Below are 25,030 nucleotides of genomic sequence, written 5' to 3' on the forward strand. Positions count from 1 at the left end.
TGGGCTCGAGCTCAATAACAATTTTAGGCTCGAGCTCGAGGTCGAAATATTTAAATCAAACTCAGCTCGAATATAAACAACTTCGGGCTCGGCTCGGCTCGATGCCTCCCCTACCGGCCAACAACCGTACCCAGATTCAACGAACCCAATCTGATTTGAACATACTTCACAATGTTCAAAAGGGTTTCGAATTCGAATCCAACCTATTAAAATTTTATTTAGTTAAGACTTACACACAGAGGGGTCTGACTTAGATCTGATCCAATTCCAAGCCAAACATAGATGATAAACCAAGAGTGGTAGTCTAAAGTACCATGATTTCATTACCTACATTTCATTTTTTTTCCACATAATCACACTTATAATTTTTTTTCCTTAGATGTTTTAATAATTTAGTGCACCTTGTATTAACAATATTAAATGCAAACATATTTTTATTTTGTATCTAATTTTTTTAGTTTCACTTCAACGGTTTATACTCGTAAAAATTAATTTTATGTTTTAAACATATTATTTGAATAAATTAGTATAAACCCCAAATCCAATCTAAATCCTTTTCGAATTAGTTATTGGCGGGTTGGAACATACTCTACCTGTTGTGAAAGAAAAGCTATAAATATTTTTTCTATGATACAAATAGAATCATATATTATCCCAAGAAAAGCTATAAATATTTTTTCTATGATACATATTTTCAATAAACCTTTAGAAGAAAAAACACCTATTAGTGCCTTACTAGGAAATTACGTGGAAAATTTTAAGAACCTTTTTTCCAGGAAAATAAATAAAAAATAATAATCAATCACATACATTACCATACTTATCCGATAAAATTTTCAGTAAAATAAAAATGTCTAAAACAAATTTACCTTGTGCTTAAGTTATTACAATATCAATTATCAAATACTTATTCAAAAATTTTTAATATGGTTTTCTGACCCATCTTAGCTAGAAAATCTTACTTGGGAAATTATATGATTTTCTTGGTAAAAATTTCTAGTTAGAAAAAATGTTTCCAAAAAATATGAGACACTAATGATCCTTAGAAACATATTTCTACTAAAAATGCCTTTCCAGCGTTTCCTAGAAAAGGTATTAACAGGGCATAAGTAACACCTCTCCTTATTTTAGTGAAATTTTGTTACTAGTTTATAGATTATAGAATTAATGTTTCTAAAATATTATAAATCTAAGATTATTGTATCTGTTATAACTTTAAAAAAATATTATTTATATATTTTAAAAATAATAATCTAGCATTAATGTAACTAAGTGGTTTTGTTAAATAATAATTATCATTTACGATAATAAATAGGAAATAGGCCTCTGATTGATAATAATTTCAATAATTATTTAATCATTTAGATGAAATCAACAAATGAAAGAAAATTAAATAAAAAATATTAGATAATATTACATATAATTATGTTAATTTCAAATAAGAAGAAAAAAAAATATTTTGAACACTAATTTAATATTTTCACAATCTATATGTAGATTATATTAATATAATACTATATGTAATATTTAAATAGTAAGTTATTTCTTAACATATTAAAAATCTTAAAGGAGAAGGTTTTGTATGCTTCATCTTGCCTGACCATACTTGGTCACGGCTACAGATATGGGTTTTAAAGACATTAGCACTTGTATTGAGTTGTCGCGGCTGAATATCTACACAAACTCTTGCATAATGTGCGATTTGGAATTCCACTACCGCACGCACCAATTTCGTCCTCAGAACGTGTTGGCATTGCATCGCTTGTGGCCCTCCCGAGGGTATAGCAGAACATCTTACTCTCGCGAGTGTGGGCTACCAGGTTCCGGTTACCATATCAAATATCCAGCTTAATTTTATCGGAGTGTCGAAATCAGCAAACAGATTGTGGAGAGAGAGAGAGAGAGAGAGCCGAGCTGCTGATGTGCTTCGAAACCCTAAACTGAAGAAGGGACACACTAGTCACGCACCTCACCTCACTTCATCACCAACCATGCAGCCGGGGACGTCGCAAGGCACGTCTGAATTGTATAGGCTTCTCGCCCAGAGCATGATGGGCTTCGCCGGCCAGTGCGGCACTCCGGTCAATTACGGCGCCCCCGCCGAGTCCAGTGTCGGTGGGAACTTTTTTCCGTTGGAGATGGCCGGAATTACAGAGTTGCGGCAAGGTCGGGATCTTGAGGCATCAAAACACCAGCACAAAGAAGCGGAAAAGCAGCGCAGGAAGAGAATTAATTCTCACCTCGACAAGCTTCGGACTCTTCTTCCTTGCAATTCTAAAGTTGTTGCTGATGTCTATATATCTTTATATTTTAGTTCTGGTTACCGAATTAGCTGATTTCTGCGTTCCTTACTTCTCTTAATTTTGTTTCATTCAAAAGTGCAACAACTTCTGGTTAGGTTTAGGTTTCATTTCTTTCATTTTTCGTTAAATTCTAGTTAGCTTTTTATGTGTGCCTCTTTATATTGAAATTATTGATATCGTCTAATTTCCTGGCGTGTTTTCTTCTCAGTTGCTTGGGGTTTTAGGGTTCTAAAATTTGAAGTATGGGTTGTGGCAGTTAACTTCATTCCTCCATTTATCATTTGGAAATCTTTTGCTGGATAGTAGAGGGGAGAGAATATGTACTTTTTCACTTCTCAGTTTTGAATCCTTGATCTCTTCTCTCCAAATATGTTCAACTGATGATCAAGTCCGAATACGCATCGAGTCGTATACTGGGAGTCGAAAATCCTTGCTTCCAGAGGATTCCCATGCTTCATTTTATCCTTGTAGCCTGAAATATTGACAGCTTTTGTTAGAGTTAGATTGGCAAGAGTATAAATGTAGAGCTAACAATTCTTCTCCGACGAACTTTTGTCTTTAAACATTCTTTTTAGGTTAGGGTTTCAGTTCTGTAAATGGAAAAGGGTATAAGCTTTTCTAAGTTTTTTGATAAAGTTATGGACAAATTGTCTATTGTTGCTATCTTGTTTTTCTGATCAACTTTCCCTTTTTTCCCCCCGATTTACAGACAGACAAAGCATCGCTGCTAGCGAAGGTGGTCCAACACGTTAAAGACCTGAAACAGCAAACCTCAGAAATCACCGAGCTCGATCTTTTCCCCTCAGAATCCGACGAGATCGCTGTTTTTTCGTGCGAACCCGCTGGCGGCGATGGGCGTTCTGTCCTAAAAGCTTCTCTGTGCTGCGAAGACAGGTCCGATCTGTTACCGGACCTAATCGAGACTATCAGGTCACTACGCCTCAAGACACTTAGAGCGGAGATGGCTACCATGGGCGGGAGAGTTCGGAACGTGTTATTGCTAGGCGCCGGAGATGACGACGAACTCTCTAGTGATGATTCCGCCGCATTCTTACGAGATGCTTTGAGAAGTATAGTAGAGAAGCAAAGCTCCGGGGATCGAGGAAAACGACGGCGGATCTTTGACCGGAAAATGGGATGAGACCTCGATGTCTCTCTCAACTCTCTTTGTAGTTTGTACTATGATAGCTATTGGGAAATCCCATCTCTAGCTATTGGCTTGGTTTTGTGTGCCTGTAGATTTTTTTATTTCTCTTGTTTTCTTTTATGGATCGATGCTTGTAGTGAATCATACTCGTAACTGTTTCCGTTGTAATATTCGTAGAACTGGAGAGGATGAAACGTAGAACCCATAGAAGAACGGCGCCTCCTCCTCCTCTTTAACATAAAATGTAGCTCCTTCTCAATAGTAAGAGATGCAGCGCTTTCTTCACAATATTTTTCTGGTTGAAACGATCACAGAAGATGGAGATAAGAATACATTATACGAAGAGTACTGCAAGTTCTCGATCAATCCCTGGCTAACACAGTGGTAATCACTTTGGATAATTCAGAAAAAAAGATTGCAGGATCCAAGAGAGATGAAACGAACACGTTAATGTCATCCTGAAACAAATTAACACGAGTATGGTTCCATGCTCTGCAAATGAACTCTCGAAAGCGAAAGTGAAAAAGGAAGAGGTAGTGGCTTTCCTTTCTCGTGTCTTCTGTTATGAGTTAAGCAAACAAAACAAAACTAGACGAGGCGGATTTCATCCCGATATGTTGAGGTAGATGTAGTTAACTCTATCCGAAGATATCAACAACTCGATCTCGTTGGTGAAATTGGATCCCAGCGCACCGCGAAGGCATGGAGTTGGAGTGCTTAAAAAGAAGTACAGAAGAAGATAGTCACGAGGGGATGTCGTCCATGGGAAACTTTCTGCAGAAGGAAGATGGTCTAGAAGTCACCGGCGCCGACGAGGACGAGGACGAGGAGAGGACAAGACGGGAGTCAGGAGGAGGAGACGCGGGGAGCTGGCGCTTGGAAGACCGCGAAGAAGAAAGGGAAACGCGCGTGCCGGAGGCAGAGAATGGAGCAATCATGGGTACCAGAAGGAATGAAGCGTTCAGAGCCGACAAATAAAGTCGGCACGTGAGGGTAGTTGTCGGCACGTGGAGGGCAAAGCGTGCCAGTGTCTAACATGCGCCAGGCGTGGGGGTGGGGCAATGATTAAGCACGCCATCGACCCTTGAGGAGGCAACTGTAGGCTTTTTGGCAGTTTCTCGCTTTTTGTAGAAAGGCAAGGGCGGAGTGCGGAGTGCGGAGTGCGGCTTGCGAAGCACAACGAGAGCAGGAGTCAGAGTATGTTACGAATGAAAATTCCCTTTCTTAAAAGGTCCCCAAGAGTGCCACCGTCCCACGCGGCAGGCTCCGGTCAACCGTGCGATAGCCCGGTCGCTGACACAAGCCGTTCTTTCTCATCCACGACAGACGCTCGGCATTTTTCCACAAACAACACATACAGGAAGCAGATCACATCATCACAGTTCCCCCTCTTCCCTCTGCTCAAGTTCCAGTAAAGGAGTAGGAAAATCAACCGACGGAGAATTATAGGCCAAGTTTCAGTAACAGCTTCGTTGACACGTTTGGATTATCTTCTTGTGGGAGGAATCGCTGTGGGTGGTCCGGGATTTGATGATTAAGAGAAATGTAAGAGCAGGGATAAAAGTGGAGCAGATCCCACTTGCCCAGAAAAGGAATTCCTGGGCGATGATTGCTTTTGTGGATCAGCTTGAACTCACTTCTTTCTTCAGAGGTCGTCAAGCATAAACGCGAGCCTACGCCATGCTCATTGTTTTTACTGCGTATTCCGACCCTGGAACTCGGGACATTTTTATGCACTTACATGGATATTAGTTACTGTGCGGATGAAGGCACAGTTTTGCAAGGGATGGTTAGATGAGATCGGTTATCTGCTATTGTGGTGGAAAATGATCGATAACGATTAGCGAGGAGAGAAGAACAATAATACGACTAGCAAACGAAAATTTAAGGAATTACGAGCTTCGAGAACCCAGTTACAAGAAAATTAGTGAAAAAAGTCGATGAAGATTCTCTTAGCTACAGAATTCTTGAGAAAAAAAAATCTGATGATGATGAAGAATAACAAACAGATCTTTTTACTTGACTTTAAAATCAAAATCGGGAGAACAAGGACGGTAGCTATTATGAGGGTGGCTACATGTATGGATGGGATCATTCAATCTTTCTGTTGTTATCATCTTGCCTGTGAAAATCAAGGGATTTATGACTCTGGTGCCAACAGATGGGCATTTGGTCTAGTGGTATGATTCTCGCTTAGGGTGCGAGAGGTCCCGAGTTCAATTCTCGGAATGCCCCGCCGATTTTCTATTTTTCCGCCATTAGTGTTTTTTTATTTGAAACCATGGAGCACGAGCACAGATGAGGGGAAATCCAAAACCGTGTGGGTTTAAGGTGGGTTCTCACGGAGTTTTTGAAATATATTTATTTAATTTTTAATTAGAAAATTAAATTTATTTATTTTTTAAGATTTTTATTGTAAATTTTTTATTGCTCAAAAAGGGTTTTAGGCACAGAGAGTCCACTTTTTTCTTGATGCTTTATAGGAGATAAGACCAATGGTCAACCTATGCCAATTAAAAAGGTAAAAGAGTTCGTGTTACGGGAGACGCCAAGATTTTAGTTCCAAGGAAAGAAGTTGACCATGTCATCAAGCTCAACTAAGGTGCCAAACTACCAACCTTGGCACCATTGATCTAAATGAGTTTCAAAAACAGTTAAAAGGGATTATATTGAAGATAAGATTTAAAGATAAGATAAGATTTGAAGATAAAAATATTTTTACTTATAATCTGATTTGTATCATTAGTTGGAAAACAAAAAAAATATTATGGTATCAGAGCAACCTGATTTTCACCAATCTTGAAATCACTGCTTTCAGCTTCGACGATGATACCGTCGAGGTTTAAAACCTCTCGTTACCTTCTATCCCCAACCCTAAAGACCCAACATGAGCTCCATTTCTTCTTCGACGAAGGTGTTTGATTCGTTGTTGCTTCTGGCTTCGACGACGATACCATCGAAGTTTAGAACCTCTTTGCCAGGGTTTCGGCTTCGCTTTGCAGTTGCACTTTCCGACCTCCCGGCTTTCTCCCGCCGCTCAACAACGAGAGGTTCATCCAAAGAGGGAAATCTCCTCTTCTAAAATTCAGAGATGTTTGGAAATCCAGATTTTTGGCGCACACCTCGATGTCATCAAAAATCATAATTGTTCTGGCATTTGGCGCACTCACTGAGTCCTCTCTCTCTGGTGGACACGTCGAGGTCTCCAGAAATTCAAATTTTATGGCGTTTGGTTCACACGTCGAGGCATCTCACTAGAAATTCAAGCATGTGTGCGGAGCCCACTAAGTTCCCACAGTGTGAGAATTTTTTTTGGCACCACTATGGGAATAGCCGTGTGTTAGACTTTGTTGCACGGGTCTCTAGGTACAAGGATGACACACCAATCCATTAGACCACTTGCCTTTCAACATAGATATTGCAAGTATTACATCCAACCTTGCTAATCCCAATCACCTACTGTATCTTTATAATTCAGATCAGCTTAGATTGGTTCTTGTACCACAAATCCTCACTAAGGAGAATTATAGCATATGGAGTCATTCCATGACTATGACTCTAATTGTTAAAAAAAATATGGATTATTGATGGATCACTAAAGCAACCAGACATGGATGTCGACTATGAATTGTAATAGTGGATTCGTTGTGACAACCTTATTAAAACCTGGTTATTGAGTTTGATCTCCAAGGATATTTTGACTAGTGTGTTCTATTGTGATGGAACACAAGCAATTCGGAATGAACTGTGCAAACATTTCTTATTAGATAAATATCAGTTAATTATTCCATCTTAAGAATGAGATACATATTGTGTATAACATAATATGTATGTTAGCTCTTATTTCACCAAACTCAAATGATTATGGGACGAGAGATATGTTCTTTGTCCTATCCCACACTATAGTTGTGGAACTATGAAAGATGAACTATCCTATTGAGAAATACAGAAAATCATCAAGTTTCTCATGGGATTAACTGAATCCTTTACTACCGTGGACATATATTGACAATAAACCATTTGCTTAAGATTGCCAAGGTTTATCTCCTCATCCTTAGGCATGAACGATAGAAAGATATGTTCGATAAAAGGAGCATAGGCTTTTGGCTGTCAAGAATTCAAGCACGAAAGTAAAAAAAAAAAAGATGACAACGTTGTAAATTGTCGAACACATTTGAGCGTGCAAAATATTAAAAGAAAAGAAAAGATGACAACGTTATAAATTGTCGAACACATTTGAAGTGCATTTATTGCGTATAAAAGGGTCGCACAGTTGAAACTCAAAAATACAAAATAACTAATCATACCAAGAAAAAGTAATCTCCAACTCTTTTAACATTTCAAAGCTTCCTTTTAGTGAACGAACATATTGGTTTTCCAATATTGACATGCTCATGGCCTTATGGAGTGATTGTGTATCAAAAGAGGCATTTGCAACTAGAAAACAGCCTCTAGTACTTCATAATATCTGTTTTTTTGTGCAAATTTCGCCAGATGGGCAATGCTTTGAGGAAGCATGATACGTGACACAACAAACACAGCCAAAAACAGACCAACATGGCTAATATTGGGTGCACAGCCAACCCAAAACCATCTTTGGCTTTCCAGAGTTTGATGGCTGCCTCAAGTCACCTAAAGTGACAGAAAAACCAGAAAAAATAACTTTAACCTTGCATCACTTTTTGACAATTAGAAACTTGATATTTTCCTGAAAAAATATTTGAAATGAAGCTTTTTCATATGCAGAAATGGCAAAAGTGAATCGTTACTTCTAAACGAAATAATATTTAATGGAAGTGGCACCTGCTTTTCTTTCAAATGCAGCCAAGTTTCTCTCTTTTACAGGACAGAAATCGCCAAAGAAAGAAACACAAAAGAGTTTCTCTCATTCTCATCTTTCACCTTCCAGGTCCAGTGGAATCTCTTAAAGGAGAAAGAACAGACCTGCTTCGTGGAGGCTCATTGTCTTTCTTCTTTCCCTGTTTCTCTTTACTACTACACATGTTTGGTTTTACAGATTGTACCCTCTGGCTCTAAATCCTACTTGATAGTCATACTTCGACAAAAATCTCAGCTTTTTGTTCTGTCACACAAGCAAAACCCATCACCGCAAAAATCCTCTTTCCTCCAGATGAGCCGTCTCTTTCGTTCACGATTTCAGAGTCCAAGCAATACGTAGTAGACGAGAGTGATGGGAAGCGCGATTAACATCCCGAAGATAACTCTGCAAGATCCGAAAAGATAAAAAGATTCGTTACAGATGTGTCTGGTCGACCTTCTCTTTACCAAACAGAAGACATTCATGCCAGTACGGAGTACTGAAGAGCGGAGCAGGAAACAGGGACGGAGAGTACTGACCCCGTGCTGAGTATGTCTGGATGAACGTTGTACTCCTTAGCAAAGACGAAAGGAACAATTCCCTGGGGTAGAGCTGCCTGCACGATTGAAGATGAAGGAGCAGGAGCCAGGTTTATCTTTGATAATGGCGTAACAGGGTAAAGTAACAGAGCCATAAAACGAATCTGAAGAAAAAGGAAAAGATTTTATTTGTTTGCCTGTACGATTGCAACATGCAGGAGGACACCACGCAGTCCGACAGCTATCGAAGCAGCAGCCATAACTGCAGGGCCCGTGAAGAATCTCACGGCCATGGCAAAGGCAGCCACTGAGTTACCGCATGCTATAATTCGTGGCTGTAAAGCCATAAAAAGACCTGCAATTCAAGGATTAAGATGTTAACGGTGTCCAGAGGAACAACGGGCATACAGGAACTGAATTTTCATCAAACTATTTGAAGCCTTGAACTGTTCAATCACAAATTAGAAAAATAACAACATGGTTTGACAACAATTAATGGAGGAACCCAATGAATCGAATCAGGCGAGCGAAGAGGTTTCAAGTTCTTCTAAAAAAAACAGACATCGCTCGTCCAAGTTATTAGAACAAATAATAAGCTGAAACACAAAACATACCGAGACTAAACATGGCCATCCCGAGTCCAGCATCAGAAAGTATTGCAATGGATTTGGCTATGATAGCAGGCATCTGTATCCCCCACCTGTGATTTTCGAGTTGAAGAAGATGAAGTCCATGCAGAACACAGAAGAGAAATGGACAAAATACAATGCTTTTGCGCTAGGACTTTCTACCTGAAAGAAACTAGAGACCATATGAGACCGATTAGGCTGGAGTAGGTGTTTGGATTCCTTATCAGTTTTCGCCAAACCATGATCAGAATGAGCCTCGTCATGACACTTGCAGGTGGCATTGTGGTGGGCTTAGATTCACCATGAGCTCCAGCTTTTGGATGGAGTTCAGCGGTAGAACTGGAACCCAGCTTGGAGAGGCAAGGGCCATCTTTTTCTCTGTGGAGGGATTCCCCTTGCATTGCAGGCCTGTTCCCAAAGCTGAATTCATCGCGTCCATAATCCTCATAAGGATCATTCTGTTGATCTGTTATAATTAAAGGGAGCGAGTCAATAAAATCTGGCTGTCACGTATGTAGAACTGGAAAGCAAAGATTTTTGAAGCAGACAAAAATTTGAGATTTTTTAGCAGGATATTCAGCAAAACCCACAAAAATAGAAAGAACAATAACATCAAAGTGTAAACAGGGGAAAACAATTTGTTTAGAAGATTGAAATTAACAGCGGAATCAAATGGAGTAACGGTAAAGAAATCTGAAAAATCGTAAATACACTAAGATACAAAGCAAGTCCATCAGAAGCACCCGATCATATTGACGAAATCAGACGTCTCGACTGAACAAGATGAAGAGCAAGAGTACGAGAAAAGCTATCAAAACCGAAGATGAGAATCCAAAACCCTGCTCGCTCACATTCAAACAAAAACGAACTCAACAAACACCAAAAGATCAAATGCAAACAGACAAAGTTGCAGAGCTGACACTTGCATCACCAACTACAATACAACAGAGTGCAGATCACATCCCTATTTACACGCTTTTTAGCCGAAAAGACCAACCATGGAAACCAAACAAACAGGTCAAATCAGCGTCAAAAAGAGACGAAGCAGAGCTCCTCGACCCAGAAACGGAACCGAAATCATCAAGACGGTTTTAATCACACCATATAGAGGAAACAGGTCTATCCGAAAGCCAAATGGAAGAAAAAGATAAACAGAGTTGTAAATCCAAGCAAAACTTTCGGAAATTGTACAACTAACCTTTTGGGAAACGATGATCGGTTGAATGATTTACACCGAGATGTTCATTACCAAAGTCCCCTCCCCTGAACACATGGATGCCACCTTCCGATACGGGCGAAGCACTCGAACTCCAGACAAACATGTGAAGATCCTTGCCTCCTTCGTTTCCATTCATTTTCTTTTTGGTCCCTGCCACCGGGGAAAGTCTTATTGCCCGTTCCTCATCATAACCCAGATTACCGAAATTTGACTGCCTGGGACTCACATTGGTGTTATTGCTCCCATTCACCATTGAATATAAATCTGTGTTGTTGAAACTGGAACCCCTCGGAGTTGGATTTCGGGAAGATTGAAGCGAGTAAATCTCCGCGTTCGTCAGGTTCGAAGGCCGAGGAGTTAAAGAGACGCCGGAGTTCATTCCATGCGACCTCCTCGAGAAAATTTCCGACCTCGAACTGGTAGATTTTCTCACCGTTACATGAAGCTTTCCATCTTCTCCCACTTCGGCTTCGGTTTGTAGAGGCTCCTTGCCGTCGAGAGATAAAATGTCGGAATCAACTCTGAAGGAAATAATAGAGCCGGCGTTATCGGGAAACTGTTCGACTATTAGAAGTTTCGCACCACGGTACTCGAACAAAAAGAGCATCAGAGTATACCAAATTATGCACTGTAAGACCACAATTTGGACCATTAAACTTCCAGAAAACTCTCCATACATTCCTTTCAGTAAAGGGATGCCCATGACAAGGGTGTTTGGTAGAGTAGAGAGGGAAAACAGAGTGATGGTCCATTCGAGGGAGCCTCTTGAACTGGTCATGGCCCAGATTCCTAAAACTACTAAGACCATGATCTTTTGAAGTGTATCTGCAGCTATGAATCTTAAGTTCATAGAGAAAGGATCGTTGGTAGAGATGAAGTGGAATGAGAGAAGGGGAACAGCGAACAGAGCTACAAAGCGGTTGATGCCAGAGCACTGGTCAGGGCTGAATATTTTCCACCATTTTACTGAGCCATATGCCAGGATCATGGCAACATAGAGTGGGACTACAGCGGAGAGAACATGGTAAAGATCTGTGCCGGTGATCATCTTTCAAACTGGAACTTTAAACTGAGATACACACACTACTTTTTCCTCGAAAATCCGAAAAGGAAACGATAGAGAAATTCCAGGGAGTGAAGATCCTTGCTGACTGAATGAGATAAAACAAAATGACAAAATAGAAAGGGGAAGGGGTAGTTTACTCTGAGTCTAGAGGTTTTTCAAACTATATTTCCCTATTAGGTGCCGTTAGAATAAACAAAGAATAACAGACATGGCGTTCAGGAGCGATTTCCTCATATTCCGTGGAATGGGAAGCTATTTTAACCAGAAGGGATCGCCTTTCAACAAAAAATGGAAGCTTTGCTAACACAGACCAGCTCCACGGAAACAGGGGAGGTTCCAGCCGAATGAAAGAAACAAAAGTAACAAAGCCAAGAAAAACTAGGAAACAACTCAAGAGGAAAGAAACCAAAACATTTAACCCATTTCAAGAGCCTCATAAGAGAGAGAGAGAGCCAGAGAGAAGCTTTTGTAGAGAGAGAAGTAAATCCAGACAAACAGATACAGGTGACAGACAAGCAAAGTACGAAGGAATCCGCCGGAAAAGATCTTTTCCGATGAATTCAGATCCAATTACCGGGAAAGAGACTAAACAAGGTGGACCCGCCTGAAGCAATAAAACACCCAGAAAGAGTTCTCGGTGAGATTTTGGCGGTGACACTTGCAAGCTTGCGGTAGCGGCAGCAGTTTAAAAAACAGTCGAAGCACAGGAAGAAACAGAGCCAAAGGGAATGGGCTCCTGAGCCTGCGTTTATATTTATGGGATTCTAAATTTCTAATGGCAGACAGGAAAGAAATGAAGTGAACTTTTTCTCAGGAGAAAAAAGAAAAATGAAGCAGAGAGAGCCTAACCAGTGGAGGAACTCACAGTCTCCTCCGTAAAAGAAAAAAAACCAGATTTCTGTCGATTTCGTCCACTTTTCTTTGATTGCGGGCTCCACAGTCGATGCCAAGATTCATCTCATCCGTCCATCGCTCGGGCCACCAGCCTGGCTACGAGGTCAGTTTGATTTGACACGGCGCCATCTGATAAACAGAGAATCGGAATACGAACCGTTAGCTTCGTTTCTTCCCAACCAACACGAAACATATGGGCCCACTAAACAACCGTCTCTATCAGATTTAAATGGGTCCCGCGACGACAACCTTTCTCACGATGTCGACGTTCTCGGATCGAACCGCTTCGCCCACGTCATTTACACTTGACCGTGGTAACTAGTAGCAATTAAAATTGTGGTCTCTCACCCAAGAGAAAATTACTTGGGCACGCTGAGGAGAAAATAAAAAAAAGGCATACTTAAATTGTAAATTAACCACGTTCATTGTTCTAGAAATGATGATACATGTCATGACACGTGTTAAAAGGCATGCTCCACCTAAGATTTCTGGAATCTGGATTCCTGTCGAGTCTGCAATTATTCGACAGCGTGGAAGAGGAAACATTCATGAGACTCATCTCCACTTCTTAAAGTTTATTTAAAATTTTGATAAAGCTAAAATAAATACAAGGTAGGGTCCACATTTCTGGATTTCTGGTTCAGATGGGACTAACGGCGAATGAAAATGGAGGAGAGTGAAGCAGCCGAAATTCCGGAAAGAAAGAACGAGGATGAGAACCAGAAAGAGTTTTCTAATCGAACATCAATGGACGCGAAACTCGACAAGGAAAGCGCATGAGATTAAAGTAAGACAAATCCTCTAATAATTGGGTTGAATTGATCGATTCACAGAAATCAAATAGGAAACTTGCAGAGATGACTTAAAAGCCGTTTTTTGATTTATTACGCTGCGGCTCCGTGAAGTAATACTTACATCAGGACGCATTTCAGTCCCCCAAACCGGGAAAAAGAAGGGTCCCAGATCGAGGCATTTGTCGAGGAATCCATGTCTCACGCATGCAGGAGCAGAAAGAAAACTGAAATCCATCTTTTTTTTTCGTCAAAAAATATAATTTTTAATTTCTAAAGTCTTGACTGAAACTTCCAGCTTTCAGTTCGCCGCTTCGCTTCATTGCAGGCGGCGCCGTTTTCAGTAGGCTAAAGGTCAGGTGGCACGCCATTAACGTCGACCTCGGTTCCGTCACAAAAAATGAATAAATAAAAACGCAAAGCAGATGGAGAAAGAGGAAAAGCTCCCATCTGCTGCAAAAGGTTGAAGGATAGCCTCCTTTATCATAATTAAAAGCATTATCTGTCAGGGAAAGAGAACAAAATCCTCGCCAACTCTGAAAGACAGAATTAACCAAACATGAATTTAAGGCGAAGGGTCGTACCATGAGCATCAGTATCGTTGTGCAAATCATGATGAAATCCACTACTTCTGGACTCGGCCAATAAATAAAACTTTTTTCTTCTTTAATCGTCTGACTCAAATTTTCATCATGTGTACTGCATTAACTTTATTTTTCATCTTAAAATTGAATCGTGGGGTCCTGAGGCGTCCCAATTATCCTTTCTCCGCCACTAGGAAAGATGTTTGCATCCATCTGCATCAGTTTCCATAAAGATGTTTTTTTTGCTTCTTTTTCAGTTCTGGGTCGAGGCAGGATTAGAGGTTCTGAAACTCTAATCCACTTTTCTGATCGTCAACTTTAAATTCTAGGAGTACGATCAACATCGCTGCTTTAGCGATTGTTTTCGGTAGGCGCTTCTTTGAAACGGGGATTTGACGAATTAGTTCTCGAGTGAAGTTTCATGACATTCGCATTGGACCTACCTATCTGCTGCTAAAGAGTGAATATCGCCAGATTTCTGTTCTCGGAACTGTGAAGCTTTCTGATACTCGAACAAACCACAAAATTAATGTCACTGCACGCTTTTGCTTCGCCAATCGACGCGATTGATGACTCCATTGAAGCCCAGATGTTTTGTTTCTTCAGAAAAAGAGTATGATTTAAAGTTTTGGTCAGACAAAATCAGAAATACACCATGATTGTCGAGTCCCAATTCCCAGTTGAAACGTAGAAATAGAAAGAATGTATTTACCGGAGCAGATCACAGATTCTTTAGAATCTGCTTGGTTAAAATCCTCGATTTCTGTCAGGTATTTTGCTGGTTTGGGTAGGGTTTGTTTGCTTGTAAGGAATACAAGCGAAGGGTAGAGAGAATTCACGGTGGCTTGGTAGTGTCGTCAGCACTTGTCGTGGATGACAACAGAGAAATGGAAAAAAACCAGCAATAAAGCTTAGAGGAATTAACATAAGACACGGTACCGTGTTTTGCTTCTGTCCCCTCTTGCGTGCATTTCTAGAACAAACAAACACGAATTGTAAATTATTCAAGTGAGGGAAAAATCTTAATTTTTAAATCTTTCGAATTTGGACAAAATTAAGGCATAAAACTGAGTGTCTGTTTGCTGCGGAAGAAAACAGACAAGGTTATAATCTTTGAGAAACAAGAAAGAGCTAAAATGGAGTTACAAGCGAGGCCATGTTTGTTGGATGAGGATGCTGTCTCCTCTTTTTATTTTAATTTCTTTTGTTACAAGAGGAATTAGAGAAAAAAATTTCATTCCCCAAAACCTACAAAAATGCCCAGGAAAGTCCTGTATCATCTCAAGTTGCGCCTGTAGTTTACAGCAGTGATCATTTGGTCATGGCCCAAGAGCATTTGCTCTCTCTATTCTTAAGCCCAAATCCCGACTCGGGTCCCTGCCAGTGCCACACGCCGGTTCATTGTATCGAACGCATTTGCATTTCGAGCTTAACATTTTCACCGAGTCACTGACCTACGATAACAGGGTTACAGCCGGAGCCACAATATCTTCCTCCGGGACAGGATGGACAAAGAAGAAGAAGAGATCATCTGCTTAGACGAGTCTTTCTTCATCGACGACAAGTATCTTCTCTCTCTCTCTCTCTCTCTTCCGTACCTAGTCATTAGTCTCTTTCACAATATCTCCTTCTGATTTTGAGCTGTTACAGTTATCAGCTGACAACTTTCTCATTTGGGTCGCAAGTGCTTCAGCTTTTCTGTCTCCATTCTGCTTCAAGTAAGCCCTTTATTCCCTTCCTGTTATACTCATGATGTTTGTTTTGGTTCAAGTATTGCTGTCTCCCACAATTTGTAGTTCTTAGTCGTTCAATTGTAGATTCTTAAAGTTATCTTCTGAACGTGTCTTTGTGTGTTGCATTTGTTTATGCTGTCCAATCATTCAATCTTCACGACTAAATTTCTTGTTTACTGACGATTATAGACATCCCTACCCTTTGTTAGAAGAAGAAGGTTGTTGTCGACCAGACTTGCGCTAGCTTTTTCATTTTTTAAGCTGTCTCATTTCCTAAATAGATACGGTTGGATTCTGTTTATGAATATTCCTGTTAATGCATTGATTAGACTGTTAGTGTCAAATTTTCATATTTACCCTTCGATCCAATTTCATCAGATTTCAGCTATGTGCAGCAGGTCATGTATCCTCATGAACTGGTCGAATTGCTCAACCCAGTTGGGCATTGTTCTAAGAAAAAGAAGTAGCCAGTGAATAATTTTCTTAAAAAAAAATAAAGTTAGTCTTTTTACCTTCACAAGTGTAAGAAAATAAACATTAATGGTAATAGAACCGGAGACTTACATCACACAGACAAAAAGGGGGATCTCCTTGGAGATGAAGGTGTTCAAGAAAGAAAAGAGGCACATGAAAAATGGTTGGAGATGAAAGAGTTCAAGAAAGAACAGAGGCACATAAAAAATGGTTGGAGATGAAGCTGTTCCAGAAAGAAAAGAGGCACATGAAAAGTAGACTATGCTGAGAGCCATTATGAAGCACAGGAGATAGTTAGGTCATGCGACCAACCTACTGACATGAATGTACTGATAACTTCACCCAAAAAGACGTCAAAACTTTTGACCCATCAGGTCAATTGCCACTTTGTTAGGTATCTAGGGACAGGTTTTATGTTCCAGTCTCATTACGGATTGGAGTTATGTGTGTCTAATCAACATCCAAAAAAATAAAAAACAAAGAAGAAGAAGTAGAAGAAGGAGAAAGTAACTCTCATTGTTAGCTGCTGGTATCTATTATACACGAGCAATATTAGATTCTTTTTTTTTTTTTTAGCTTATTTACCTAGTTGTATGTGTTGTTTCAAGAAAACACTAGCTTCATGCGGTTTTTCTCATCTTGCTTAAATTGCAAACTAACTTTTATTCCTTTCAGCTGATTATGATCTTACCGGACAGCTAGTATGGCCTGGCGCTGTACTGTTAAACAACTACGTTTCAGAGAACACCCATATACTTCAAGGGTGCTCAGTTATTGAACTAGGATCTGGTGTTGGTAAGTTGCTACATCTGCCAGTGGATTGTGTGTGCATATAGAAATGTGTTGAGTATTTTACGAAAGAAAGAAAATGGGTATCTTTGTGTTTGACGCCCTCTCTGCACTTACATAATGAAAAGTGAAAATTCTCATTGTTTCACTAAGCATTATTTGCCAAATTCCATTGTCAAAATATGCATTTAGTAGTTCCCTTTCATTTTGAAGGTGTTACAGGCATACTATGCAGCAGATTTTGCCGAGAGGTTCTTATGACTGACCACAATAATGAAGTTCTGAAGGCAAGTCTATTATCTACTCTCCATTTTTGTGCCTGCTGTCTATGCAAATCGTTTCTAACCCCAAAGTTTTGACTCCAAGCATCACCAGTTTTGAAAATCTCCTTTTGAACAATATCTTGGATGACTAAGCTTCATCTTGGCCAAATAGAAAATATGAAAACAAATAGAAAAGGAAAATGTACGATGACAGGACAGCAAGATTGCCTAGATACTGTCAACATGTTAAAACAACTTTTTATTTTATAAAGTCATGTTAAAACAACTGAGAAATTACTAATGCCCTAAATAACAAAATTTACTTATTGCTTTTCGAAAATAAAATTATTTTTAGGTTTTATATGCAAAAGCTTGCTTGCTGCTATGGTTTACCAAAAGAAAACAAGGAAATGAAAGTTGCTTATTCCATCATGGAGATCCTGCTATTCGTAGGTATTCAAAGCCATGACACTTAATAATGTCTTAATTTAGGTCTCTTCCCTTGTTTCACTTCACTTATCTCTCTCTTTCCCCTAATATGCTTGCCTGTACCACATAGAGCTGATACTTTAGAGTACAAGATCCATGCATGTCTCAGACAATGATTTTAGTTGTTGCGTTCCCATAGTCAAGCGGTACTTTGACATGCATCTTTGTCCTTAGATGTACTCTTTCCTGTGTATCTTAATTCATGGTTTCTTTATGGATTATATGTGGTAAAATAGCAGTTTATTATGCTTCTTCTGTTATATTTATGTATTTATATATGCATTGGCTCAATTTCAGATCCTGAGGAAAAACATAGAGCTACACACTTCATCTGAAATGCCTAGCAGTGCTAGTAAGTTGACTCTGTGTTTATGTTGAGTGGCATTGACCAATCCCTTCCAATTAGAAATTCACTGCATGATATTGCAGGGGATTACTTTTTCTTCTGCATGTCATCTTGGTGAATCATATGATGAAGTTATTTATTTTAAAAGCTGTCTGATGGTGAAGGTGGGATTTAGCCACTAGCTCTTGCTCTATGTAAAGGGTTGAGCTGTTTGGCTTTGTATTTTGCATCTAAAGACCATTTGCTTGCAGTGCTGGCACCTGAGAAGTTGGAGTGGGGAAATTCTGATGACTTGAAACAAATCTTACAAAGATATTCTGGGGGATTTGATCTCATTCTTGGAGCCGACATTTATATCCTGCTTATTCTCCTTCATTTTTTTCCTGCTTGTTTCTTCCTCTTTTATCACTTATACTTCTCTTTGGTTTCAATTGTTCCGAGTTTCGTTTAATTTCTGAGGCATAAAATCCTTGATGATGTATAAGCTTTCAACATTCAAATATTCCTCCTCTATTTGATACCGTGAAGCAGCTTTTGCAAGTTAGGGGATCTGGCTGCAGATTCCTGCTCTCCTATGTCTCTCGAGCAAAGATGTAATATTTGGTTTGAAGTTTTGGGGTGGGGATGGATTCACTAAATTGCAAATCACCTCAAGAGGGAACAACAGAATTTATAGTGACATTTTTTGTCTTCAAGTTCTCTAAAAGTAAATTTGTTTTTCTTTGTGGGGCAGCATGGATGCAATGGTAGTTGATGAAGCAGTCCAGCATGGAATGCAGGTAAGTGAAGTGAAAGGGACCAGATCAGAGGTTGGAAATCTCCAAGGCGTTATTTATGAGATCACTCTTCAATGAATCTTCATAAGATGTTTGCGGATATCTTTGCTTTTCAAAGCTGGAGGTAGGCACTTGTCACAAGTGAACTAAGTCAAATCACCTTTCTTATCATGATTGGATGGACTAGCCATAGCCTCAGAAATTCATTATTTAGCAAGTTCTTGCTGAGAGTGGCAATCAAAGTCCACCGGAGCAGATCTGCCCACTTGGGATAGATCATAGTGGAGTAGAATCCTGGCGGGTTCCTCAGAGACAAATCCACAGGATAGAACCACCTCTTGGGCTTTGTTGGAGGCATTCTCTTTGACAGCAGGCATCAGTATTTTCTGATTGTTCTAGATTTGGAGTTTTTTATTTGAGGAATAAAGTTAAAAATCCATAAATTGAAGAAAATATCCTGAATAAGATTTGGTTGTACCTGATGTTATAAAAACTGATCCGGTGACCTAGAGAGGAAAGAGGAGGGGCTGGGCTTGTCAGAGATCCCCTCCTCCCATGATGTATCTGTCCTTACAGAGACATTTTATTTTATTTTTCTTTTGGTGGGATGGGGAAGGAGCTGGGAGTTTGCTGCCTCCCCCCCACCATATTTCTTTCTGCGTGGGAGGAGCCTTAACACTTGCCCATCTAACTGCATGCAAATAGGGCTTCCCCCATCTATGCTTTTGAAGAGGAGGGAGGGTGCATCAACTCCCAACCTACACAACTATTTTTGTGGTTTACTGGGCTGATTGCAGAAACTGGTCAGGTCAGTTGTTTTTTTTGCTTCTATTGGTTTCAACTCTATCAAAAGTGGGGAACCAGGTCTGCTTGAACCTGGTTCAGCGGGTTGGTTTTGTCTGGGTTTGATGACACTAGTTGCATTTTTTTTTTTTTTTTTCACTAATGAAATTTTTAGATTCTAATATTTCATTGTCTAAACCTCCATGAACTTTCCATCTCAGCTGGGTCAATGTACTTGCTTTCTGTTTCTTGTCTCCGGGGAGCATTCCTGATATAATAATCTTGATTTTGATAGTCAGAATTATATAGCAGACGAATGTACTCTATAAGCTTCTTTGTACACTAAGTTTCCATTGTGCCATTCAAAAAAAAAAAAAAAAAATGTATATATGGTTTCAATATCACGATTTATGTTCTTTGCATGCAGATTACTCTTCTTTCTGAAGCTGGGTGCTGGCGGAAAATTCTCAGGGTTGCTTCATAAAGTTTGTAGGATATGAATTCATTATATGTAAGGCCTGGGATGAGTGCTTCCGCTCTCAGTATCGCTGCTATAAGCCTTATACAAACATACCAAAATGTTGAATATTTGTTATTGACTATGCAGACTAATGCAAAATGCCCGTATTTGAGTTCAAGTTTGTTCCTCGATCAGAGAGTTAGAATGCTTTCCTTCTCACGGGTATTCTTAACCAAAGATGTGATGCAAATTAGAAGACATTTAGATCGGATTTAAGAGACTTGCAAAATTGATTAGTTCTATCTTGGTTCTACAATTTCAAAAAAAATCTTTTGACACCGCTATGACTTCTTACTTGTCACAAACTGCGATAGAAATGTGTTTATTAGATGTAATGGGCAGAATACATAGAATGAGAAAAAAAATTAGAGTTGTGTTACAGGTAGAGCTGTCATTTACTTTGCTTACAACTCGACTGTACAAGGTAAGGCTGTCATTTGCTTAGCTTACAACTCGATTGTACAAGTAGAGCTGTCATTTGCTTAGCTAACAACTCGATTGTACAGAATGGAAGGCCAATTGGGGCAGCTCGGTTGGAGTTCAAATATCTGCAATCAGAAGGCAAGTTGCCTCTTTCAAAGTGCAGCCAATCCCCTTCTATCAAAACAGAGTTTCTTTGTCCAATCACCATGACCGTCGGTAGGATGACATTCTTTGTAGGTTCAGTGTCTGCTGCATTGGATTTTCTATATTAAGATCCCTTGTGCAATCGAGGAGCCCATTTCTCCCGCCCTAGAAGCTGCTGCATCTGTTGCGTCTTTCATGACAGCGATATCGTTCTCTTCTCCTTCAAGCAGCACAACACCAGAAAAAAAAAATATAATCATATATGGACAGAAGTAACAGAATGAGAGGCCTGTTAGTATCCAAGACTACTTACCAGACTGCTCAGCTTCTAGTTTAAGCCCCTTACCAAAAGCTGCAATTAGAAGAGCTTCAGCTCGACCTGTGAGCAGTAGATTCACACATTGGTTTTGAGATAATCAATAATTCAAACCAAAATCAAGTTCTGCCTTGGCCTCATTACAGGCTTCCCAAGTATTGATCTCCCAACTTAAAACAAATAGTTTTGGCATTAGACCGAATAAAATCTCAGGACTAGTTCGTTATTTAAATTTTTATTGAGATTGTCAAAAACAAACTTAAATTCTCTGGTGTGGATAAGAATTTGTTAGAGTAATCATAATCTTGCGGGGATTGGCAAAATGAATCCTCTTCCAATCTGATGTATCATTTATCTAAAAAAATTCTAAGAAAAAACATGATCTACCATGATCCTTCTTCCTCTTCAATACGGAACTCAGAGATGGAAACATCACAGCAGCTGCCTTCCTGCTATCATCCTGCCAAGGAGCAGATTGTTTTCTTCCTTTACATCACTCAAGAAAGATAATTTAAAGTTACAAATAGATGGGAAATGCATGCAAAAGATAACCAGTAGACTATGGATCAAGTTTATTTCCCTTCTTCCATGAAAGGATTATTATAATGACACTCCAGCAGTTCTCAAAAAATCTAAAAAGAAATACTTAGCACAAGACATCTCAAGAAAATTGGAATTCATAATATTCAGAAACTAACTGAAAATAAAACACTGTCCTGTTAGAGTTAACATTTGTAGCAAATATCAAAAAATCAAAACGGAGGATGATGGAACAAGAGATGATAGTACATGCCAAAAGAAAAATAGAAAACATGAATTCCACGTGCCAGTGAACTAGGAGTTGATCAGGATCAGATTTTCAGATGCAGCAGTAACACAAGAAACTAGCAACAAATTATTTGTACTACTGACTTCTTCTAGGCAAATCAAAGGTTTACTCTGTCTGAATAATAATCCTTCAAGCACCATAGAATTTCATCATTTCACATAAAAAAATTATCTGACCTATTAAGTACAAAATTGAGCAAAACAGCTAACATATATTCTTGAAACCAAAACTCCTAGAGTACACAATTTATCACACTGATTAAAATATACTTCTCAATTTGCTATAAGAATTTTATTGGTCCTTTGGTGACAAGTCTTTTTGATGCATCAACAACATTGAAAATTCAAATGCTCAAGGCATAATTAAGAGATTTCCACACATACACAAATTCATCTTATGCTAAGATATAATTTTCCATTTTTGGACAAATTCTGCATTCTCTGAAGAAGACCAAAGGAGTTTTGAACAAGACTTCTTATTTCCAGAAAGGTATTGGCATCAACAAAACCATTTTCAAATAAAAATAAGAGCATAATATTGTGTTGTTTTGTCTTTTATTCAACTTGGATTAAAAACTCAAAATGAGTCATTAGTAATCAATTGACAACATCTAGAATCACAACGGTATTTGAGTCATTCATACTTAATTGAGGCTCATTCAACTAACCTTACTTGAGGAACTTCCAGACAGATTGAACTGATTTTTCCAGAGAAGAGAGGACACAGGAACAACGGAAAATCCTGAGGCAACTAGAATCCCAATCCATAGACCATATCCAAATCCTCCACTCCACCAACCCTAAAATGAACATCATTATAAAATAAGCATATTGATTATATACGGGTCGAAAATATCATCTGGAAAGAAATTTACAATACACCTGTCTACCATCTTTTGGAAAGGGGTTTGACTGCTCAATATATGCTCTAGTTCCTGGAATCCAGTATGGATGTTAAGGACTAAGAACTGACAGATGCAAATGAGACAATTGAATGCATAAATGAATTCAATACTTAAAAACAAATGACTCATACCAAAGAATTTGGTCATACCTACAGGGACCCCCACATTGCAAAGTAATTGAACAATAGATCTTGCATCAAGCCGTTTTCTTACTCTTTTGCCAATGCATACGTTCAGGCTAGGAGTATCAAACACCTACAAGAATATGACTGTTTAAAAATATAATATGTCATTATAAGATTGTTAGACCATTTCTCTCTCTTAAATTTTTGGACTCAAAGAAATAAAAAAAATTCAAAAAGGTGCAAGACTAATTGCATTGCATGCATGGAAACAATATTAATATCCAGTCATGTAAGCATTAAAACATTCAAATCTTTAGAAATTAAAGTCACAAACCATTTAAAAGAGACACAGTAAACTTCAACTCCATTTTAGTATGTAATAATAGTCACCAAATCAAGACTTGACTCTATTATATGGATACAGCTTAGAAATTACAAAAACGAACCAGTACAAACAAGTCAGGAAAATGACTTAGATGAGAACAAAGCCAAGGTTTTTGATATCTCTTAACTGATCACTTCAATAGACTATTATCCCTTCACATTTACACACACGAACCGGTACAAACAAGACATGAAACTGACTTAGATAAGAACACAGCTAAGGTTTTTCGTCTCTTAACTGATCACTGTGATAGACTACTATCCCTTCTACCTACCAACATATGAGAACTTGACTGGAAATCCTGTGCTCAGTTCAATGCATGGAAATTTCTTGACCTGAGAGATTCAAATGGATTTATTTTTCCTAAAGCACATAGACAAACCAAAAGAATTAAAACTACCGTTTTGGAGCAAACTAAAGAGAGTAAAGAAAATGAGGGCTTAGAAATTGCAAAGTTTCAGTACCTTTTGTCGGAACTACATGAAAAATGGCCATTTAAAAAAATAAAGAAAGTAATTCTACAATCAACCTACGGATAGCACCAACGTTCCTTGAGATTTTTTTTATTGCCTGTACAGCAAAACCTTCATTTTTTACTAACGCTTGAGCTTTCTCGTTGTATTTCTGTTTCGTGGTGTCATGGTTTTAGATCAGAGTATGGTTTGGTGGATAACCTTGCTAAAGAGGGGCCTCTCTTCAACACCTTGTAGTGTATGTCAGCTCCCCTCAGCTGCAGCTTCTTCTCTCTTCATCATTAAAAGAAAAAGTACAGAAAAAAAAAGGACATTAAAGGGTCTAGAAATTTGGGTGGAAACGTATTCTTGCCTAGCTGAGCTTTCCGAACACTTCATAGCAAATCATCCACACATTCCGACCTCATGAGTATAACTTACATCCAAAAACTAATAACTAGTATATTCATATAACAAATCAACAAAAAGAGAAAAAAAGGAGTACACCTGAGCAGAAAGATCCGAACCATCTTCCTTCAAGACTGCTAGCGCCCCCGAGACATCGGGATCGATTCCAAGCACCCATCCGGAACCTACGTCCCCCAAAGGGTCCTTTCCGTTGACACCAGCACTGCTTCCAATGAAAGGGGAAGACAGAGAATTAATCCAATCTTCTTTAAGCTGAGAGTTAGAAGCCCTAACCTTCACCCTAAAGCCACCAAGCTCAGACGCCCTTCTGCGATGTATCAGTTCATGGTTGTTTGGGAAGTCGACCGGCGAGGAAAAGAGGTGTCTACAGTTAATAAGACTGCATAGTCTCTTTTGTCTAAAAAATGAGTGGGTTTTGTTCATGGAAAATGGGGGTTGGGAGAGTCGTGCCGTCGGAGCTTGATGGGTTATCATTAAAAAGGGTATAGCGAAGACGACCTCTGGCTGAGTGGTAACTGGTAAGATAGAATAGAGATACTGGGAGATTTCGAATTTCCTGGAATTCTTCCCGCCTGTTACAGAGACATGCACTCTCTACTCCGTTTTTCTTAAAAGCATTTAACTTAACGGATCCTAACAGCGTGCATTTTGCACCAGCGGTTTGTCCCGCGGCTTTGATTGGAGCACGAGAGGGATCCATTCGTTGGGATACACTTTTTAACATTTTTAGTTGTCATTTAGAATCTAATTAATATCTACCTTAAGAAATTACCTAGAAATTTAATTATTTTTTTACTAATTAGTACAATTTCTAAAGAAACAATAGATATTTAATATTTTATTTATCACTTAATAAATT

The 25,030-nt window shown here is 39.1% G+C and overlaps 4 protein-coding genes and 1 non-coding gene across 7 annotated transcripts; 3 read left to right on the top strand and 2 right to left on the bottom strand.

Moving 5' to 3' along the window:
- Positions 1–1,822: 1,822 nt before the first annotated feature.
- Positions 1,823–3,718, top strand: LOC137959948 (transcription factor bHLH106-like). Its single transcript, XM_068807377.1, has 2 exons — positions 1,823–2,279; positions 3,013–3,718. The coding sequence occupies exons 1-2, from the start codon at positions 1,992–1,994 to the stop codon at positions 3,442–3,444; spliced, it is 720 nt and encodes a 239-aa protein (XP_068663478.1). The 5' UTR covers positions 1,823–1,991; the 3' UTR covers positions 3,445–3,718.
- Positions 3,719–5,613: 1,895 nt separating this feature from the next.
- Positions 5,614–5,685, top strand: TRNAP-AGG (transfer RNA proline (anticodon AGG)). The gene has a single exon. It is a non-coding gene; the product is annotated as a tRNA-Pro (tRNA).
- Positions 5,686–8,245: 2,560 nt separating this feature from the next.
- Positions 8,246–12,465, bottom strand: LOC137958984 (probable auxin efflux carrier component 1b). Its single transcript, XM_068806225.1, has 6 exons — positions 10,636–12,465; positions 9,600–9,903; positions 9,423–9,508; positions 9,006–9,163; positions 8,809–8,885; positions 8,246–8,674 (listed from the first exon to the last, which is right to left on the bottom strand). The coding sequence occupies exons 1-6, from the start codon at positions 11,702–11,704 to the stop codon at positions 8,608–8,610; spliced, it is 1,761 nt and encodes a 586-aa protein (XP_068662326.1). The 5' UTR covers positions 11,705–12,465; the 3' UTR covers positions 8,246–8,607.
- Positions 12,466–15,406: 2,941 nt separating this feature from the next.
- On the top strand, positions 15,407–20,276 carry LOC137960208 (uncharacterized). 3 transcript variants are annotated; one of them, XR_011114121.1, is made up of 10 exons: positions 15,407–15,555; positions 15,642–15,709; positions 16,874–16,993; positions 17,201–17,274; positions 18,037–18,091; positions 18,337–18,438; positions 18,570–18,678; positions 18,819–18,985; positions 19,567–19,669; positions 20,072–20,276. XR_011114121.1 is itself a non-coding variant. In XM_068807751.1 (9 exons), exons 1-8 carry the CDS (start codon positions 15,497–15,499, stop codon positions 18,937–18,939), a joined length of 708 nt encoding a protein of 235 aa, XP_068663852.1. In that variant the 5' UTR covers positions 15,407–15,496; the 3' UTR covers positions 18,940–18,985; positions 20,072–20,276. The 3 variants fall into 3 exon arrangements, 2 of the variants coding, with proteins under 2 accessions (XP_068663852.1, XP_068663853.1); XM_068807751.1 differs by lacking the exon at positions 19,567–19,669; XM_068807752.1 differs by lacking the exon at positions 19,567–19,669 and having other exon boundaries at positions 17,210–17,274.
- Positions 20,277–20,477: 201 nt separating this feature from the next.
- Positions 20,478–24,750, bottom strand: LOC137960223 (Holliday junction resolvase MOC1, chloroplastic). Its single transcript, XM_068807774.1, has 7 exons — positions 24,250–24,750; positions 22,930–23,035; positions 22,758–22,810; positions 22,544–22,675; positions 21,435–21,507; positions 21,045–21,110; positions 20,478–20,951 (listed from the first exon to the last, which is right to left on the bottom strand). Exons 1-7 carry the CDS (start codon positions 24,643–24,645, stop codon positions 20,851–20,853), a joined length of 927 nt encoding a protein of 308 aa, XP_068663875.1. The 5' UTR covers positions 24,646–24,750; the 3' UTR covers positions 20,478–20,850.
- Positions 24,751–25,030: the final 280 nt, after the last annotated feature.

The sequence above is a fragment of the Aristolochia californica genome, unplaced genomic scaffold (assembly GCF_029961685.1).
Source record: "Aristolochia californica isolate CCGP_79_NKW_82.1479 unplaced genomic scaffold, dmAriCali1.0.hap1 SCAF_3, whole genome shotgun sequence".
Lineage (NCBI taxonomy): Eukaryota > Viridiplantae > Streptophyta > Magnoliopsida > Piperales > Aristolochiaceae > Aristolochia > Aristolochia californica.

Excerpts from the sequence above, each read along its gene's own strand:
- LOC137959948 (XM_068807377.1), top strand. The coding sequence starts at position 1,992 with ATGCAGCCGGGGACGTCGCAAGGCACGTCTGAATTGTATAGGCTTCTC. Across the intron at positions 2,280-3,012 it reads TTCTTCCTTGCAATTCTAAA|ACAGACAAAGCATCGCTGCT; the intron begins GTTGTTGCTGAT and ends CCCGATTTACAG.
- LOC137960223 (XM_068807774.1), bottom strand. The coding sequence starts at position 24,645 with ATGATAACCCATCAAGCTCCGACGGCACGACTCTCCCAACCCCCATTT. Across the intron at positions 23,036-24,249 it reads GTTCGGATCTTTCTGCTCAG|GTGTTTGATACTCCTAGCCT; the intron begins GTGTACTCCTTT and ends ATATTCTTGTAG. Across the intron at positions 22,676-22,757 it reads TTCCAAAAGATGGTAGACAG|GGTTGGTGGAGTGGAGGATT; the intron begins GTGTATTGTAAA and ends TGTTCATTTTAG.
- LOC137958984 (XM_068806225.1), bottom strand. The coding sequence starts at position 11,704 with ATGATCACCGGCACAGATCTTTACCATGTTCTCTCCGCTGTAGTCCCA. Across the intron at positions 8,886-9,005 it reads TGCATGTTGCAATCGTACAG|GCAGCTCTACCCCAGGGAAT; the intron begins GCAAACAAATAA and ends TCAATCGTGCAG. Across the intron at positions 8,675-8,808 it reads CCAGACATACTCAGCACGGG|AGTTATCTTCGGGATGTTAA; the intron begins GTCAGTACTCTC and ends CGGATCTTGCAG.
- LOC137960208 (XM_068807751.1), top strand. The coding sequence starts at position 15,497 with ATGGACAAAGAAGAAGAAGAGATCATCTGCTTAGACGAGTCTTTCTTC. Across the intron at positions 17,275-18,036 it reads ACAATAATGAAGTTCTGAAG|ATCCTGAGGAAAAACATAGA; the intron begins GCAAGTCTATTA and ends GCTCAATTTCAG. Across the intron at positions 18,679-18,818 it reads TATGTCTCTCGAGCAAAGAT|CATGGATGCAATGGTAGTTG; the intron begins GTAATATTTGGT and ends TTTGTGGGGCAG.